At 37.6% G+C, this 19361-nt stretch overlaps 1 protein-coding gene across 26 annotated transcripts in view; it reads right to left on the bottom strand.

Annotated features, from left to right (window-relative positions):
- LOC105473429 (glutamate receptor interacting protein 1) overlaps positions 1 to 19361 on the bottom strand; it is a 711108-nt gene that overhangs the window by 280210 nt on the left and 411537 nt on the right. For 3 of the 26 annotated variants that reach the window (XM_011727240.3, XM_011727242.3, XM_011727243.3), the window contains exon 1: positions 3041 to 4524. The exons of 17 other annotated variants lie outside the window; for them this stretch is intronic. In XM_011727240.3, the coding sequence (XP_011725542.2) occupies positions 3041 to 3401 (361 nt within the window). In that variant the 5' untranslated portion in view covers positions 3402 to 4524. Of the gene's footprint in view, positions 1 to 3040; positions 4527 to 4557; positions 5297 to 19361 lie in introns of those variants that run through there. 6 more of the 26 variants (XM_024790197.2, XM_011727238.3, XM_011727244.3 and 3 more) reach the window with 4 other exon arrangements.

Below are 19361 nucleotides of genomic sequence, written 5' to 3'. Positions count from 1 at the left end.
CTAAAATCCATTTGGAAGGATAAATGAGTAAGAATAGGCCTACCTCCTTCCTAGCCCTCTACCCCATCCCACCTAAGATATTAAACTTATTTTAAGACTAATGTAATTAAAATGCAGTGATAATAGTACAGAAATAATGCAGATGAATCAATGGAACAAAAAGTCAAGAAGTAAACCTAAGTATATATGAGAACTCAGGTTATTATAAGGGAGGCAAGTGGAATTGTTTTTTAAAATAAATTAGGCTTTGACCATATGTAGTAACAAAATATATTCTAGACAAAGATTCAAATACACAAAACAAAGTAAAGGCAGTTCATAAAAGAAGACAAGCAGATGAAAAATAAACACAGATACCAATTATTACCCAGCAGATTGGCAAGGATTAAAGAAGTTCATAACCCAGTTCATAATCCAGGGGCACTGAGATTATGGGGAAACAAAGACCCTTCCCTACATTGGTAGGAGTGTTTAAATAGGCACGTCCTTTCTGGAAGACAGTTTAACAAAATGAACCAAAACTTTTAAAATGTGCATTCTGTTTCACCCAGAAACTCTATTCCTAGAAATGCATCCTAAGGAAATAACTAGACAGCCACCCAAACATGTATGTAGCAATAGTAACATTCTGAATAATAAATATATTAGGGACAACCAAAATGTCTTGACAGAAACAATGAAATATTATAGAACCACTTAATGTAAAGATACAGAACTATTTTAATGACATGAAATGATAGTCACAAGTATCAGTACATGAATAAACGAGGTTATAGCATGGTGGGGATAGTACAATTCTGAAATACATATTTGCCTAGAAAAAATGGAAATTTAGATAGAATTATTAATAATAGTTTAGTGTTAGAATTATGATTTGTTTTGGTATTATTATTATTATTATTATTTTGAAGCAGACTCTTGCTTTGTCACCCAGGCTCTTAGTTTACTGCAGCCTCCACCTCCCTGGCTCAAGCGATCCTCCCACCTCAGCCTACCCAGTAGCTGGGATTACAAGTGTGCACCACCATGCCCAGTTAATTTTTAAATGTTTTGTAGAAATAGGGCCTCACTATATTGCCCAGGCTGGTCTCGAACTCCTGGGCTCAAGCAATCTTCCTGCCTCATCCTTCCAAAGTGCTGGGATTACAGGCATGAGCCACTATGCCTGGCCTGGTTTCTGCTTTATCCTTACGTATTTTCTGAAATTTTCTTGCCATATGTATTAGTCCATTTTCACACTGTTGATAAAGACATACCAGAGACCGGGAAGAAAAAGAGCTTTAATTTGACTTACAGTCCCACATGGCTGGGGAGGCCTCAGAATCATGGTGGGAGGAGAAAGGTACTTCTTACACGGCAGCGGCAAGAGAAAATGAGGAAGATGGAAACGCAGAAACCCCTGATAAACCCATCAGATCTTGTGAGACTTATTCTCTACCACAACACGTGGTAATTATGGGAGTACAATTCAAGATGAGATCTGGGTGGGGACACAAGGCCAAACCATATCACCATGAGTACATATCACTCTTATGATCAGAAAAAACATACAGTGTTCATTTTTCTTTTTTGTGAAGAAGTGCCAAGAATAACATTGATGGTGGAGTTAACAACTCGAGAGAAACCAGGGAAAGAGCAATTGCCTGTATCACATTTCAAGTCATTAACAAGTGCCTGCTCCACAGCCTCTTCTCTGTGGATTCAAAAGAAAAACCGACACAGAAAAACTTTCTACCACCAAACCTCAAAAGAGGATTGAAAATCCTTATCAGGAAAACCAGCAGTATTATTGAATAAATTACAAAATATTTTGCACTTCAGTTGCACAGGTAATGTAGACACTTATACACCACTTTCACTCTCAATCCCCATATCACATCTCTGCATTTATCAAACCATGTCAAATATTATAACCAGATAACTTAGCATAAAGAAACATGGTTTTATCTTATGTAGGACTCCGTTTGACTTACAAGAATTCTCATTTACTCATTTAATTCTATTTTTGTAATTATGAAAGAATAAAAAGCTGTTTCATCTATTTTAATTTTGCATATCAAGTACAGCATACAATACTATGGTAAATGTTTTCATAATAGTCTAAAATCAGTAGCAATAAATGCCACCTTAGTTTTGTAATGTATAATTTTTGAATACTCTTGTTTACATTAGCATACAGTCTTTAAAAGACCATGTTTAGTGGAAGAACAGGCATTTTTACTGGTGATAATAGTACTTCCACTAATACAAATGAGTTATTATTAGAGGAATTTATTTCCCCAATGGCTTTATGGTCAATCAGCCACAAATTCAGATTCACACCCAGTTTTAGTTTTATAATGGTATTTTTTCAACTTCTACAGATAACAATTTTTAAATGAGAAATATTGAAATACTGGAGTGGGCTAATTGAATTTTTCTGCCATCTGCATTGTATAGAGTTTTTAAATTATGGAGCTCATATAGTTCAATCTCCTCATCTTATTGACAAGGAAACTAAAGCCCAGAGAAAGTAAGCAGTTCTTCTCATATCTCAACAGTCATTAACAGATTGGAAAACAGACCTTAGGTTGCCTGTCCTCTATTATAGTGTTTTCGTCACTGTGCTACAGAAAGTCTGAGGACCTTATACATGCAACAATTTACAGAATGTTCTCTCATTCATTGAGCTCCCATGATAACCATGTTACTATTACTATTATTATTCTCATTTTACAAAGGGATTAACTTTGGCTTGGAGAGTTTAAGTGACTTTGTAACACTTTCAGTCATGAAGTCCAATGCTTTAGATTCCAAAGCCAGAGCTTTGCCACTCAAATCAATGCTGGGATGTGTTTTCCGTAATTAACTCCCATTAAAAGAAATTCATTGCTGGAAAAGTTTTGGAAGTGTAAAATTATATAATAATCTTATAAAAAGATTCATAAATTTCAAGATAATTATTTTCCAAGAAAAAAATCTTTTAGAGTATGTATCTTCTCAAAGCATCAGCTTTCTATAGATAATTAAAAATCGAACTCAGAGAATAATGAAAGCTTACCACTATTTGACTTAGCAAGAAATTCAAGAGGACTCTGATCCAGGTTAACCTTTGTATCATTAATATCAGGAGGCTCATAGTTTAAGTGAAAATCATCAATGTAAGCATCTAGGGCTTCGGAGGCAGACAGATACAGGTTTTCTTTATACTGTATGGAGCCATCAGTATTAAAGGATATGCTGTTCAGTATTAAAGTTGCTGGAAGATAAGATTCAGAAGTGCTAAACTGATGTTTCTTAACTGACTCTGCCATGGCTTTCTCACAATGGGCCACAATGTCCATTCGTCTTTCAAGAAATTCTAAACACAAAAAAAGGTACGTTAAGTTTTCAGTTAAGTAGGAATGGATACTACTACTCATGGAATCCTTGCTAATCTTTCATGTGTAATTACTTATTAAAAAAGAAATTACTCTTTATCTCCCTTTGTGTTTACTTAACTTTCAAGCAATGTTCATTGATTGATAGATGATTACTTTCATCGGCATGACTGCAAATATAAACCATGTTTCAGAAATATATTTCGGGGAAGGGCAGGCACGGTGGCTCATGGCTATAATTCTAGCACTTGGAGAGGCCAAGGCGGGTGGAAAATTTGAGGTATAGAGTTCAAGACTGGCCTGGCCAACATGGCAAAACTCCATCTCTATGAAAAATACAAAAATAAGCTAGGCGTGGTGGCACGCACCTGCAGTCCCAGTGACTTGGGAGGCTGAAGCAGGAGAACTGCTAGAACCTGGAACATAAGCTTTGCTAGGTGACCATATAAGAGAGGTACTGCTTTCCTTTGTTTTCAGTTTCACTTGATTAAATAAGTGTTTTGGAATCTTGAGATATTTTTATTTGCTACATTAAAAGAGGGCAATCCTCCAGTATCATATTCTAGTTTTCATTCCCTTCACCTGTCCCCATCCCATTGATGGGATAAGGAAAGTCACATATAAGTTCAAGATGAAAGCAACAGAGGGCCCTGGCATAATAGTGACGGCAAGTAGAGACCAGGTAGCAACAAGAGATGAGTGCTGAAAGGAGTAGAATTCAGGGGAGTGGGTGTCCTCTGATGTGCTACTCTGGCTTTGGTACAGGAGTTCAGCAGCTGTAGACCTCTTTATTCTTACCTTACGTCAATCACTTACTCTTTGCAAAAACTACAAAAGGTTGGTACAATTAGTACCCTCATTATCCAGATGAGAAAATGGTGGTACACAGAGATTAAGTAACTTGTCCAAAGCTGTAGACTAGGGAAGCAACAGCCAGGCTGAACTCCAGCTGTGGATTCCGAGTCTGAACTTAACCATTGTGCTAGATTCCCACCTTATGTGTGCAGGAACTGCCCAGATGACCTGTGACCCTCTAAATGTTCACCACAAGTTACATGCATCAATGTCTGCCAAAATTGGGTGCCGAGGTTCTGTGGTCTCTAATTTTTCCAATATGCTTATTCACTGGTATGTGGGGGGTGAAATGCCATTCATGTGACAATAATATACACATCAGTACCAAAGATTAAATACTTACTTTTTCAGTTCTTTGAAATTTAGGTGGACATGTTGTACTTTCAGAATGTTACATTATACGACATCATAATACCTAAATTTTGCATCTGTGGAATATATTTTAGTTTCCTCTAATGTACACAGAGGCTTTTGAGAATCAGAAGAAAACTATGAATCACCTTCCCACAAAAAGGCACTTTAGCAGACACAGAGACAATGGGTTCCAGGATTCCTGAGGCTTGCTCATGGTCCCCCTGCATCTGAATTCTAGATTAAGAACTTTTGTCTAAAAAAATTGGTAGAAGTGAAGAGAAAGGAAGAGAAAGAAGGCTAACCAGGAAAAGAAAAATAAGATCCTTATTAGGGATGGAACAAACAAATCCAACATCACATATTCTTAGAGATATGATGGTAAAAAATCTTTTGACTTTAGAGGCCCTACTCAAAAGGTACTTTGTAAATCATGATCGTCTTCTTCCTCCTCCTTCTCTGGATTTGTCAGTATGAATTAATTACTATTACAGATCAAAGATGATGGGCTTTGGAACTAAAGAGACCTGGGTTAAATTCAGTTTATCTTTACCAGCTGTGTGTCTTAATCCCCTCCCTAACATGTGATTCCTTTATTTTAAATTCTGCTTAATAATCTTTAGACCTTGTAGAGTAGCTGCCTGTGTTTGATTTCCAGCTGCTTTGCACTAGCATAGCCATTTCAGGGGTAAGATGTTGAAATACTTTGAAAATAGTTGCTAAAAGCCGTTTCCCTCCACCCACTCCTCCCCTCTCCCGCCACCAGTGCCTTCTTGCTACCCAGGCCCTGGCCCAGTTCACCTAGAAGCCTTCAGACCTGCTCATGACCCAGCAACTTAAGGGGCACCATCTGGCTCCACAGATCCTGCTCCTGGCTATGGCTCAGGTCCATTCTGTCTGGTTGGTGCCTGGCCATACAGATTGTTAAATGTTTTGAATATCACCCCGGAGGGGCCGTGGTATGCAGTACGTGTTAGTGTTTTTCCCTTCCTCATCCTTTAGTGCTTTGCCTTTCTCTGTTCTGCATATGTATCATGATTTGACCAAGTGATCACTGAGAATATGGCTTCTTCCTTCTCTAAGTTCCAAAAAAATAAGGAATGGATGGGTATTTGTAGTTTCCAACTTACAGCAGTTGCTCAATAAATGTTTGCTGAATTGAACTTCAGCCAAAATACTCCATTCACCATAAAGCATGCCAGTGTGACTGGTGCAGCGGGTAAATATGTTCTGAAAGATGGAGTCTGCTGGGTTTATTGGTAGCTGCTGAGAAACAACAAAACAGGCAAATAGAGTAATGTATTCAAGTCACCAATTTAATCAGACAATGGCTGAATGCACAGTAAGCAAGAAGTTGTTGAGAGAGTCAGAAATTATCATACATGTTAGTAATATTTTTGAGGTTCACTTATGGCAAATCTTTAACACCAGACTGTCCAGTATGCTTCCACAGCTCAAAGTCCAATTTTAATTGGAGATTTAAAGACGTTTTCTATGTCCACTTAGTTGCATGAATAACATTGTAAAGGAAAGTTGATAAATACTTCTATAACAATCTAGAAAATCAATGTGTAAGATATGCTAGTGATCCTGATAATTGAACACTACTTATAAACAAGTTTATTTTGTGACTTTCATTGTATCATATATGTGGGAAAGTGCAAATTCATTCTCTTGGTTTTTCACTATATAGGCTCACAGTGGGCTAAGCAAAGAAGAAAGTGAACATTCTTGTAGTTTAAAAAGCAAGAGAACCATATGCAATAGCTTAAAAAAAGAATCCATATATTTCTTAACTGTATATCAAATAAAATCGCAGATTGTTTGGATATTTTCCCTAGCAATTTCATGTTTGAAGTTGGTCTGGCTCGATTCTCTTTGATAGTATTTTTAAAAATGTATTCATCCTATGAAATCCTCAGGGTGCATGCATCTACAAGAAGGCAACCCAATTCCTGAAGAATATACAATATTTCAAGTAGAGGGACTAAAGAAAGCCATTAGCTCTGTATTCCTTATCACATTAGGCTAAGTCAAACTCAGTCAAGTAAGCTGAGTTCCTCAAGTCTGGGCAGAGAAAAAGGTCCAGAAATTTGTACTAAGTTCAGTTTCTCTCTCTCATTCAATTCAATTAAACACACAATTATTGACTGACAATGTGCAAGGAACCATGCTAAGCACCGTATAGGGATACAGTGATGGGCCAGGCATTATTTCCCTCACAAGGAGCTTGTAGCCCAGTAGGAAAGATAAAAGCAGCACATAAATGAATGCAACCCAAGGAAAGGCATGCTAAATGCCATCAAGCATCCCAAGAGTGGCTGAAACACAGAGAAGAGAGAAATTACTTCTTTTTTTTTTTTTTTTTTTTTGAGACAGAGTCTCGCTCTGTCGCCCAGGCTGGAGTGCAGTGGCCGGATCTCAGCTCACTGCAAGCTCCGCCTCCCGGGTTTACGCCATTCTCCTGCCTCAGCCTCCCAAGTAGCTGGGACTACAGGCGCCCGCCACCTCGCCCGGCTAGTTTTTTGTATTTTTAGTAGAGACGGGGTTTCACCATGTTAGCCAGGATGGTCTCGATCTCCTGACCTTGTGATCCGCCCGTCTCGGCCTCCCAAAGTGCTGGGATTACAGCCTTGAGCCACCGCGCCCGGCCGAGAAATTACTTCTTTTTGATGGAAATTGGGAAAGTTTCATTTTAGACAGGGTAGTTAAACCAGGACACGAAAAAGACGTAGGTTTCAGATACATGGAAATGAGGAAAATCGGTATGTCAGGAAGAAGAAACATAGTCAAAGACATTAAGGAGTAAAATCACAAACATATGGATGTAGGAATATATCAGATTTCCTTGGGTTCCTTTCCTTCTGTGGAAGAGGGGGCTGGAAATTCTATGTTATGAACCAAAGTGGTGCGTTTTAGGGCTAGGTATTTTACCTATTTTACAGAAAGGGTAAACCAAGCCTCAGAAAGTTTTTAAAGGCTCTGGGAGAATGTGTCTAGTGAGTTATAGAGTTCATATTATTTCCACTACACCACAGTGTCCACTTTGCCTGTCTTTCCCAACGGCAGGTGAAGAAAGCCAGCACCGCCTCCACTGACCATTTCCTTCCAAGTGCCCAACGGTGGGTAGCTCCACATCCAAGTGAGGGCATCCCACCCCACCTGTGCAGTTCTCAGAAATCTCTACCTCAGTTTAAGCCACTGATAGAAGAATACTTTTAAAAGTATTCTTAAAAGTTCTCATGGGCCCAAGTCTATCTATGCCACCTGTATCTCAGGCTGCTTGGGGGAGACAAGAAGCACCATGACAGATTTATTTGTTAATCTTGTGAACTTTTTCCAAAGAACTTGGTAAGCAAATAAAGCATGTTTTATGAAATAGATACTATCTTAAATATTCTCAGTCTGACTCAAGAAATTATAAGCCCTCAAAAATTAAGCTGTGAGTACCCTGTGTTGTGGAATTTGAAGTTTAGTAGAATGTAGTAAGATGAGTTGCATAAGTTTTCTCAGTAGAATAGAACTAACGGAAATATGTCACACATTCTCTCCATCACCAGACACTGTGATCAATAATACCTTCTTTGAGAGATAACTTACACATGCTGGTCACTATGATTAACTATCAGCATTTAGACCATTAGCTGATCTTAATGGTCACGAATGAGGAATATAGAAGAAACCAGTGTTTGAAACACATAGAGCATAGGACTGGCAAACCCCTATAATCTTGAGGGTTCAACTCTTCCCTCAAACTACTACCTCTTGTTTATTCAAGAAATCTCTATTGTCAATGTAGAAAGGTAATACACAGCAGAGGTTAGGAGTCTGGCTCTGCCACCACACTGACCAGCTTCAAATCTAGCAGCATAACCTTGGGCAAACTACTTAACTTCTCTCTCCCTAAATTGTTTCATCTCCAAAATGAGCGTAGTAAAAATACCCAATTTATAGCACTGCTGTAAGGACTAAAAGGGTTAATATGAGTAAAACATTTAAGACAATATGTACATAGTACTAATGTACACAGTAATTATTATTGCCTGCTATGACCCAAATGATGTGCTAGCTCCTCCCAGTAGAACATTTGTTTCCTATCATGATGCATATAGTTTTTAGTTTTAGGGGATTCCAGCCTGCCTAGTCAACAGGTGGTATAGCAACCCTGGAATATTAAACGCCAAGAAAAGAAAGTTAGAATTTCATTCCCTATATCCATTTATCTCCTTAAATTTACATTCCATAGTTGAAGGGATTACCCTTCAAGCAGGATCGATACTTGGTTTATTTCACATGCTGGAATCATCTGTAAAGCTCAGGAAAGCCTGAGGCTGGAGGAGAGGCATCAGCAAAATTTAAACTATTTCCCAAATCTTAAGCTTTGAGAGATATTGTATTCTACTGTAGGGACTGCTTTTCTCCTGATGTCATTTAGCTTTCCCTCCAGCATTCTCAATTCCTCTTTATTTCCAAATCAGAGAATACTCAACGATTGTTGTTCTTTTAACGTGGATATGGGCACTTCCGCAAAAATAGCTGCTGAAAGACTTTAAAAGATTTTATTCACTTTAAAACACCATGACTAATTGGGGAAAAGAGCAAACAAGCACATTAGGATTATATCTGTAGGCCTATAACTGTTTACCAGCACACTGGCAACACGTTAAGTAGAATTTTACAATACTGGGTAATGAGGAAAAAAAAATCATTTGCTTGGTGAAAATCTCTATGGACCTAATTTTGAGGAGGAGGGAGGGGAGCATTTATTCATTTTTTTCTAAACTAAATAATATCATCCATCACTTCTAAATATGTTTTTTTAATTAAGGAAAAAAATACTAGAATGAAGAAGGGACCACACAGGCTGCCCAGATCCATTTTCTACCGTAATGTACACCGTATTTTGAGAGTTTTCTCAGTGGAGGTAGTGGCATCTGGAAATACTTGTAAGAAAAATTTAAATACTATGAAGCAAAGGGGTTCTGAAGAGTATGTTGAAATTTAATGGAAGAAAAGTATTCTGCCTTTTGGGAAAGGTGATTTTTCTTAATGAAAAATCAAATGACTTGAAACAAATTCTTATTTCACTACATCTCTAGGCAAAGTCCTATAGTAGAAGCTATGGGAGTGAAATGGGTTGGCTGTGTCCCCACCCAAATCTCATCTCCAATTGTAATCCCTATAATCCCCACATGTCGAGGGAGGGACCTCTTAGGAAGTGATTGGATCATGGGGGTGGTTTCCCCCATGCTATTCTCATGATAGTGAGTGAGTTCTCATGAGATCTGATGATTTTATACATGGTAGTTTCCCCTAGGCTTTTCTTTCTCACCTGCTGCCATGTAAGATTTGCCTGCTTCCCCATGATTGTAAGTTTCCTGAGGCCTCTCCAGCCACATGGAACTGTGAGTCAATTAAACCTCTTTCCTTTATAAATTACCCAGTCTTGAGTATTTCTTTATAGCAGTGTGAAAATGGACTAACACAGGGAGAAAACAAGGAAATACAGGAGATAGTGCTTTGCCTTCATGGAGATTCTAATGCTGTGGGAGAGAAAAAAAAATGTGTTTGAAAGTTACAAGTCAACAGGTCATATTAGTCTGCTAATGACTAGAGCCGACAAGTCAATAGGTAGAGGCTCTGCACAGCAGGTACTAGAAAGCATCTCCCTGCTGATCTCAGTGGCCATGTCCCCACACTCCAGGTGCTTTTCCCCCTCTGTGACCAAAGCTGATTTCAGTAACAAGAAGTCTGGTCTGGCCTTTTAGAATTCAATAAAAAGTTTCCACTCCAGACACTCTTGGGCTTCCATTAGGGCCTGTGTATGCCTTGCATATGGTGGAGAGCCAGATGAGGGTTATGAAACAGACTACAGCTTTCCATCCCTACCTTGTTTGATCTGTAAAGTAAGAATGCCAGTTGCTGTACTTGAAAGATTCCAGAGGTAGAGAAGACTATCTTAAAAGAGTACAAGAGTAAAGAGTTTTAAATTGGTTGTTCTGGGATAAATTCTATTTGCTTCAACTAGATTTTGTCAGAAAAGTCATGGTTGTTCCAGGTGTGATGGCTTTGTTGCTCTTGGTAAGAGTTGAATTCTTGGATTTCTTGGTATTGATTTCTAGATCTCAGGCTCTCTGTTTCTACAATTTTCACTGAATTTCTAAATTTAAAAGAAAAAAAAAGATCTCTTTCCTACAAGTATTAATATATAATCAGTATAATTACCCCATTATAACTTTCCAAATATCTCTTTTTATGTAAAATACCAAATGGTTGAAACCAGGGCTTTTATAAATGTTAGGTGCCCTGTAAGCTGAACAACTCACATGTTTGCAGAATATTCAGGCATTTTGTACTTGCCAACTTATCCCCTGGAAGTATCACCTAAAATGAGAACGATTTGGTAAACAGAATCAGTGAACAATCTCACACCTCTGTAATAGCCATTCTTCCGCTTCCTAATCTGATGTAATAGAATAGAAGCTTTAGCCCAGTATTGCCTTATCTTTACTTTCTTTACATACTTAAATTTGGCAGTTTAGCATTTATGTCACTGTGGAAGGATATTGAACACAAGAAACTGTTGAGGCACACTAGACTAGGAAGAAACTATTTGCTATAAGCATTTGGCAGATGCACTGTAAACCCCACCTAAGAGAATCAACTGCCTGAAATATCAACACAAGTCAGTGGATACCTCCAGTAAAGACTACAGCTTGAGGGCACATGGAACTCCTGCTGCTTACACTAAACTCATAGCATTGAAATTTAAAACAAAATGTAGGGGGCATATCTATACTCAAAAACAAGATTTATACCTCTGTGGACCAAACTTTGAACTGAAATATACACAACTGCGGGGAGACCAGAGGTGTCCAGTCCCACTGTGTCAGGACTGGACAGAGTCTGTAATGACCTGATGTTCACATCGATACAGAACAGAGACTAAAAGCTTTTCACATGCAAAAGTCAATGGACTCAAGATCACTGCAGGAACCAGTGGCTGAGGCAGGACATCCTTGCTACAGAGGTTGAAAATGCTGTGGTCAGCACTCAGCACTGTAACCACTGATTGATTGGGGTAGAGGGAAAGAACAAAGCTACCAGGCATCGAACACAGGTGATAGACTGAAACTTTTCCAGCATAGGAATAGAATCCCTAGCAGTGACAAGAAAGCCTGCTTCTCAATGGTTGACCCCTAGAAACCAGAAGGAGACAACTACAAAAAATTTGGACAAGAAGAAGTGATCTTAAAGAAAAAAATCACAAAACGACTAAAAAAAAAAAAAGTCAAACCAAACCAAAACTATTCAAGATGAACTTGCAAATAAAAGGTAAAATAAAGTATCTAAGTGAATACAATCTGTGCCAAAAATATGATAAGGAAAACAAATACAGGTCAAGTCCTACAGTAAAGGCTTGTAGAAAGGATTTTGGGAAAGGTAAAAAAGGAAGGAAAATTTTGTGAAAACGAAACACCGTATGCAAAATCGTGGAAGTTGAACGTGGAATGTTTCTTGGTCCCTGGTTAAGTATCAGCGCACTAAGAAAAGAGGAGTTAGGAGTAGTGGGAGAGCAAAATATGCTTTATAAATTGACATGGGACCAAGCTATGCTGGTATGTAAATACCAGGAAGAGAAGTTGAACTTGATTTCTAAATAACGGCAGCAGGACAAAGATGTGATAAGCAAGGTGGTAGCATTTACTGGAAGGAGGAGAGGAGGACTCTGGGGTCCTCAGACATTTGGGGAGGTGATGAGAGTGGTTAAGATATGACATGAGGATGTCTGTGCCATTATGTACAATGAAGATGGAAAGAGATGTTTTGAAGGTAGAATTCATAAGGAACAGATTGCGTTAGCCACTGGGGATAAACAAGAGGGAAAATTTAAACAGTTTAAGTCTGGGAGGCTGGTGCCACTAAAGCAATGGTGAAAATTAGAAAAGGCATTCCCCTAGGAATAAAGAAAAAAAACCTAACTTAGTCATGCTGTTTTTTACATTCTTATTTTATTTTCATTACCTCTTTAACATATTGTAAGCAGGAACATGAAGAAGACATGAGATGCCTAAATACTCATCAAGATTTCACAAATGTGTATCTTTTGTTAAAATTGTATCAGATATTTTTAAAGAAACAAAATGATGCAGATACTACTCTGGATCAACTTCTCCAACTCATATCCCTCCCCGTTCCCCCAAGAGGCAACCACTATCCCCAAATGGGGACTGTTATCCTCCTGCTGTGTACTTTTATGCTTTTCTCACATTTGGATGTTCTTATAATATATAGTATTGCTTTGTGTGCTTTAACAATTCATATAAAATCATGCTGCACATCTTTCTGTTTTGTTTTAAAGACTTTTTGATGATGGCTTTAGGTTCTCAGCAAAATTGAGAGGAGGGTACCAAGATTTCCCACATGCCTCCTGCCCTCCCACATGCACAGCCTCCCCCACTATCAACATCCCACACCAGTGTAGTACATTTGTCACAGCTGAATCTACACTGATGCCCCATTATCACCCAAAGTCCACAGTTTACGTTAGGGCTCACTCTTAACTACCTTTCATTCTAGGAGTTTGGACAAATATATAATGATACGTATCCACGTCGCACTAACATTTTTTGCAGTTTTTTTGTACTTTTATGCTTTGAACATGTATACATGTTAATACAAGGAGAGCTAGTGTATTGATATATCATATTTAAGGGAAATTAGATACACTGAAGGTCAGGTGAAGAACTGGAACTGTAAGTATTGATTTGATGCCTATAAACATACAGGGAATAATTGAACTCTGAGTATAAATTTGTTCTCCAGGCATCCAATAGACTCAGGTTTTTTAGAGCAATGAGCCTGTCTCATTTATCTGTGAAAGCTGCATTGTGCCAGTCATGGTGTGATACTCAATAAATGATTGTCAAATGAATAAATGAACAACTTTTTCTCCTTCTGTAGAATATGCAACACAGCTTGGAAACTGGCAGCCACAGGCAAAATTTGAACTATAAGTGAATTTTGTTTGGCAACAGCGTATTTTTTAAAATAGAATAAACCTTTTAAGATTGGGAGATTTCCCATTAAAAAAAAAAATCAGATCCTGTGCTTTATTGCAAAATCTAAATATCTGACAATACCTGGCTTGTACTTCAGCCTGGCAATAATCAAGGTGAGTAGCTGCAGCCCTCCTTAAACAGACTGTAAGTTTCCAGCATGACACTACAACTTCCCAGTGCCTCTCTGACACCAAGACCAATGGTCTCTTACCACGGATTATTGCTTGCACTGTTGTTTTTCTTAAGGTAGGGCATATTTCACTGTATCCTAGCTTCTAAGAAAGAGGGAAAAAATTAAAATGGACTGAAAGGTCCCAGTGCTTCATGCAAAACTGGAAAGAACGTATTTCTTTGCAAAAGTAAAGTCTGGATTCTTTGGTGTTTAATATGCAAACAATGTATCTAGGTCATGGGGAATGGCACTTATTTATTAATTAAATAAATATTAAATGCCTGGCTCTTGTAGGTATTTCTGTTTGCAAGCCAACCTCCTCTTCTCAGATACTTTTAAGGAATGCAGTATTTACATGAACTTTAAAGAAAATGAACTTTCTCTTTGGCTTTTTAGTATGTAGTCTCACTTGGTTTTTATCCCAATAGAAAATTCTCTCTAATAACCTGGAAACCTTGCTAATCTCAATTTTCTCTACTACGTTGATCCAGTAGAACCAGCCATGATTCTGGTGTAACTCACTATCAGCAAATATTTCTAAAAATTGAAATCAGTTTGATTTTGATGTAAATAAGAAAAAAAATGGGAGCAATTCATTTTAACTGTAACTCTAGGATTGCCAGTTACAGGAAATTAATCAAAAGGTTAGATTTGCCTCACCAAATTGTCATCTTTAAATGATGTAAGACAGCTCTCTAAATGACAATTTCTCAATCAAGGATAATCATCAGCAAGGGTCCTGAAAGGAAGATGATGATGAGAAGTAGCTGTTAGCCTGTACTGAAGGAGGACCCCTGCACCTCCCCGTCCCACCCCACTCGCCGCCGTGCCACTGCCCAAGTGAGGTTGAACCACTTCTGACTTTGGGATGGGAAGGCAGTGGCTTTAGCACCCAGTCCTCATAACTGGACAGAATAGAGTGTCAAAAAAGGTGGCGAGGACTGGCTGGCTTTATGTCTCAAGTAGGGTGTCCTTCTGTCCGAAAATGAGCCTCTATTCAAACTTTAGTCCAATCATCAGCTTAGATGAAATAGATCTTTCAGGTCTGTCACATTAACAGAAGTTTATTTTTATTGAAAACATGGTCTTCTGTTAGAAAGTAATGTTATTAGAATTAAAAATAGGGGACATCTGGACCCTTGCTGGAGAAGCAGACTCTAAAAGCCACATCATCCCTTATCCCATGTTTGTATGAATTCAGACACTTAATTCCCAGCCTCGATGGGTTTCCTTTCCACTGCATTTTAAAGCTATTCCCCTACATCTAGCATGAACCTAATGGCCATGAAAATGTATGACTCTTCCTAGATGGATAAGAGAGAAACAACAGACAAAGCACGATGGCCGTAATGTCTCCAAGGAGACAGGAGGGATTCTATTTTAGGGGATTTTAAAGTTTGCTCTTAAATGTCTGAAAAAGTCATGGTTTAAGAATTTAACTTAAATTTGGGTTCTTACAGAAACATAAAAGGTATTTTAAACTTTATTAGTCAGTAGTTTACAGTTTTCTCATACCCTAAGAAGGTAAGTTCTTCCTGATAAACCCTTAAAGGGAAATTCTCTACGTTGAAACTGTACTTATTAGTGAAAGTAATGGTACGAAATCATTTCAAAAGTTAATAAACACAAACATATAAGAATATTTATACAACTGACTTGTTAATGCAAAAAAACCTCTGAAAAATAAAGACAAAAGAAATCAATAAGAATGATACAAATAATACACAAGATTCTTGCCACTATTGATTAGAAAATTACTTTGAGAACTTAATGCAACCTACGCTAACCATAGGTCTGGGATGAGGACTCTCTTTGCAGCTAGAAAAAATCCTTGTAAATGTGAAGAAATGCCTAGTAAGTAAAGTATGGTAGTAATTAAAATTGTAGTCTTGTATTCTTTTAATCCATTCCTTTTGGGAGCATCCTTTTGGGGGCATGACTGCATGTGGATATGATAAGCAACCAACTTAAAATCCTTCATCTAGGTGAGGCAGGAGAATGGTGTGAACGTGGGAGGCGGAGCTTGTAGTGAGCCAAGATCACTACACTGCACTTCAGCGTGGGTAACAGAGCGAGACTCCATCTCAAAAAATAAAAAAAGAAAAAAAGAAAAATCCTTCGGCTAAAAAGCAGCTCCTGGCCAGGCATGGTGCCTCATGCCTGTAATCCCAGCATTTTGGGAGGCCAAGGCAGGAGGACTGTTTCAGCCCAGGAATTTGAGACCTGGGCAACACAGGGAGATCCTGTCTCTAAAAATAAGATAAAATAAAATAAAATAGCCAGGTGTGGTGGCATGCACCTGCGGTCCCAACTACCTGGGAGGCTGAGTGGGGAGGATTGCTTGAGCCTGGGAAGTCGAGGCTTCAGTGAGCCGTGATCATGCCACTGCACTCCAGTGTGAGCAACACAGTGAGATCTTGTCTCAAAAACAGCAACAACAACAAAAAGAAAAACACAAAAGGATAAAAATAAAAAGCAGCTCCTGAACTCCTTGCCTTGCTTACCCTGCTCTAGCAATACTGTCCCCCGTGATGATCCCTACATGCCAAGCTCATTCCTGCTGCATGGCTTTTGTACTTGCTCTTCTCTCTGTGTAGAATACTCTACCCCAGATAGTCATGTGGCTTTCATGTCTTGGCTCAAGTATCATCTAATCAGAGGCTGTTCCTGACTACTTCATTTCAAATAGCACTTTCCCCCTCACTCTGTAACCCCATACCCCATGTTAACTTTCTGCGTAACACTGAGTGTGCATTTATTTGAATATTTATTGTTTTACTCTGCCATCAGAAGTGAAGCTCCAGGGATGCAGAGACAAGGCCCATTTTATTTGCTGCTGTGTAAACCCCCACCACCCAGAGTTTTACTTCATACATAGGTGCTCAATAAATATTTGTGAATGCAAAAATGAAGCTCTCGTTATGCAAACAACTTTTTTTTGCAAACAACTTTCCTTTTTGCAAACAACTTTGCTCTATTTGTTTCATAATAAAATACTTAAAAGTTACATTTCCACATGCATTAATACAGTGTCACATAATCCTTCAGGATGTGAATATTAATGTGTTTCCATTTTATAAGCTCCTAAAAAACAACATATGCACCAGTCTCTGTATTGATTCCAATTTAATATAACCTCTATATGTACACAATCTAACAGAACAATTCTTTTACATTTAAAATTGCTGTTCATTCTGACAGTGCATTTTGTATGTTTTCTAAACATGGACATTTTGAAGATATATTTCTTGAAGGGCCCAGTTTTGTACCATATACTCACTGATGACTCAATAACTATTAACTCTTGGTGAGTTGCTGCCATGCAATTCTCTTGTAAACTCTCTCTAGTGGAAAAGAAAAAGGAGTTCTACCTTGCTTTTAGACCACAAAAATGGTCTTATATAGTATAAACTCCCAAAACGCATAGAGTTAACACACAGGTTCAACACACAAAATAAACAAAGGGTTGTTTTTCTATTAAAATGATTCTATTTGCTGTACCAAGACAGCATCAAAATAAATCAATGTTCATGCTTCTTTAGAGAGAAAAACTAAAGTATCTATTGTTTTCTATGATTCTCATGTTGATGCCTAAATGCATAAAATGTGACGGCCTCAGCCCAACTATTCTCTGGTGAACTGTTAGCTGTCTCTGAAGTAATAATCAATATTGTGTTCACGCCAGAATTTGTGACTATCTTCAAACCTTAATTTGGCTATTAAAATGGTCTATAAAATTCATACCCTAAAAGAATAGGTAAATATTAAATATCAAAATCAATATCATATCTCTTATTGTAATAATGCATCTACATGTTCAAATGAATGACTGTATCTTTGTACTAGAATACTTATCAGATTTTTCTTATGTCATGGGTAAACATCCAATGCTGTTTGAGGCACTGAGGAAAAATGATTAAATTAATGAATTATTCTCTAATTGATATTTAAATCAAGAACTTATCCATCAGCTAATAACAAAGTATCAATTAGTTATTATTAATCAAGGTCTGTTAAACAAGATTCGTATTGTATAATTACAACATTTTAAACATTTATATTTCATGAAACCATAAGACTACCTAATAATTGTACAAAATTTTACAAAGCAAATTTCACATACACATTTCTCATAAACCATTTTCAGCCCACTGTTTCATATGGCAGCACATATTTCTGCTGTATGAAGTGATGTTTGAAAAGAAGGCTAAGTTATTAGTTTGTCAATTTGCTTTTATTTAGATATTTATATTTATATTATTGATTGCCTGCTATGTGCTAGGTATTGAGGATACTGAGAGGAATAGGACATGGGCTATGCCCATTAGAGTAGTGGCTGTTTATGCATAGCATCCAAGAAATTTGTGTGCATGTTTATATGTGTGTATATATTTCTGTATATATGTATACATATGTATTACACATATACAAATATATATTATACAAATATATCATCTTATCTCTCTAGGATATAGTTATACTCTGAACACATAAATATAGAAGTTGGAATGAATGTTATCATTTTAGGAAGATAAAAGCATAATATACAGAAAAATAATGGCTTTCCTGGAAACGACAGAAACATGCTTAAGTTTCCAGCTGTGATGCACCTAGAAATTGAGAAGTACTTGAAAAAAATGGCTCCTATACAGTAATCTGAAAGTAGAACTGTCCTTCAGATTAAGAAGCAACTTCCATTGCCAATTTGAGAAATTCCAGGAAGAGCTTCCTATGCTGAATATCGACTGGCCGAAGAGTGTACAGTTCTTCCTTGGGAGGTTTAAGCCATCTGAAGTTTCCAGTGAAAAAGGCCAAGTCTTTGGAGGACCGAAACAATCAAAATCCCTAGGAGTTAATTTCTCAAGAAAGGGACTACTTCCATCAAACAACAGAAAGCTGGTTCTGAAAGCAAGATTGTATGAAAATGAAAGCTTGGTTAGAGTTTGCCAAAAAAAAAAAAAAAAAAATTGGGGGTGGGGGGAGATAGGGGAAAAAAAAAACCCCCACCATACTTACTACTATTTTCAATTTGATGTGGGGGAAGTCCTGTCTAGAGAATTTAGCATAATCTTTTTCAAAACCTCAGAGGGCTTCCATATGAATATTAAACACCATATAACACATACTTTACCCTTGGTATTGTCTAAAATTTCCCTGGAGTTATAGGAAAGATAAGATAAATTATACATTTTTCTTTTCCTCAAGCAAATATTTTTCTGAGTTTTTGTCTAGTTTTACATTTAGCATTACTGTAGTATCATCTCAAGCCTGTACAATGGCCAGTATTCTATCTTTATAGTTATCAACCCATTCTTCTTTCCATCTCTATCCTTAAGACATTTTAAGCCAAATGATTAATTCATCCAGAAAAGTCTTTGGCACTTAATATAATCATTTCAAGATTTCACTGTATGCCATTTGGAATGCTAAAGTTTTGGCCAGAAATGATTTATATAGAACAAAGGTCTTTTCCTTCTCACATGTAACACTGTAGCCATTAGCACCCTGGCATCAGTGAGACAATGGAGCCCTATTATTCTAAAGTATCCATATTCTTGTGCA

The sequence above is a fragment of the Macaca nemestrina genome, chromosome 10 (genome assembly GCF_043159975.1).
Source record: "Macaca nemestrina isolate mMacNem1 chromosome 10, mMacNem.hap1, whole genome shotgun sequence".
In the NCBI taxonomy this organism is placed as follows: domain Eukaryota; kingdom Metazoa; phylum Chordata; class Mammalia; order Primates; family Cercopithecidae; genus Macaca; species Macaca nemestrina.
This window is presented reverse-complemented; position numbering and strand designations above follow the sequence as displayed.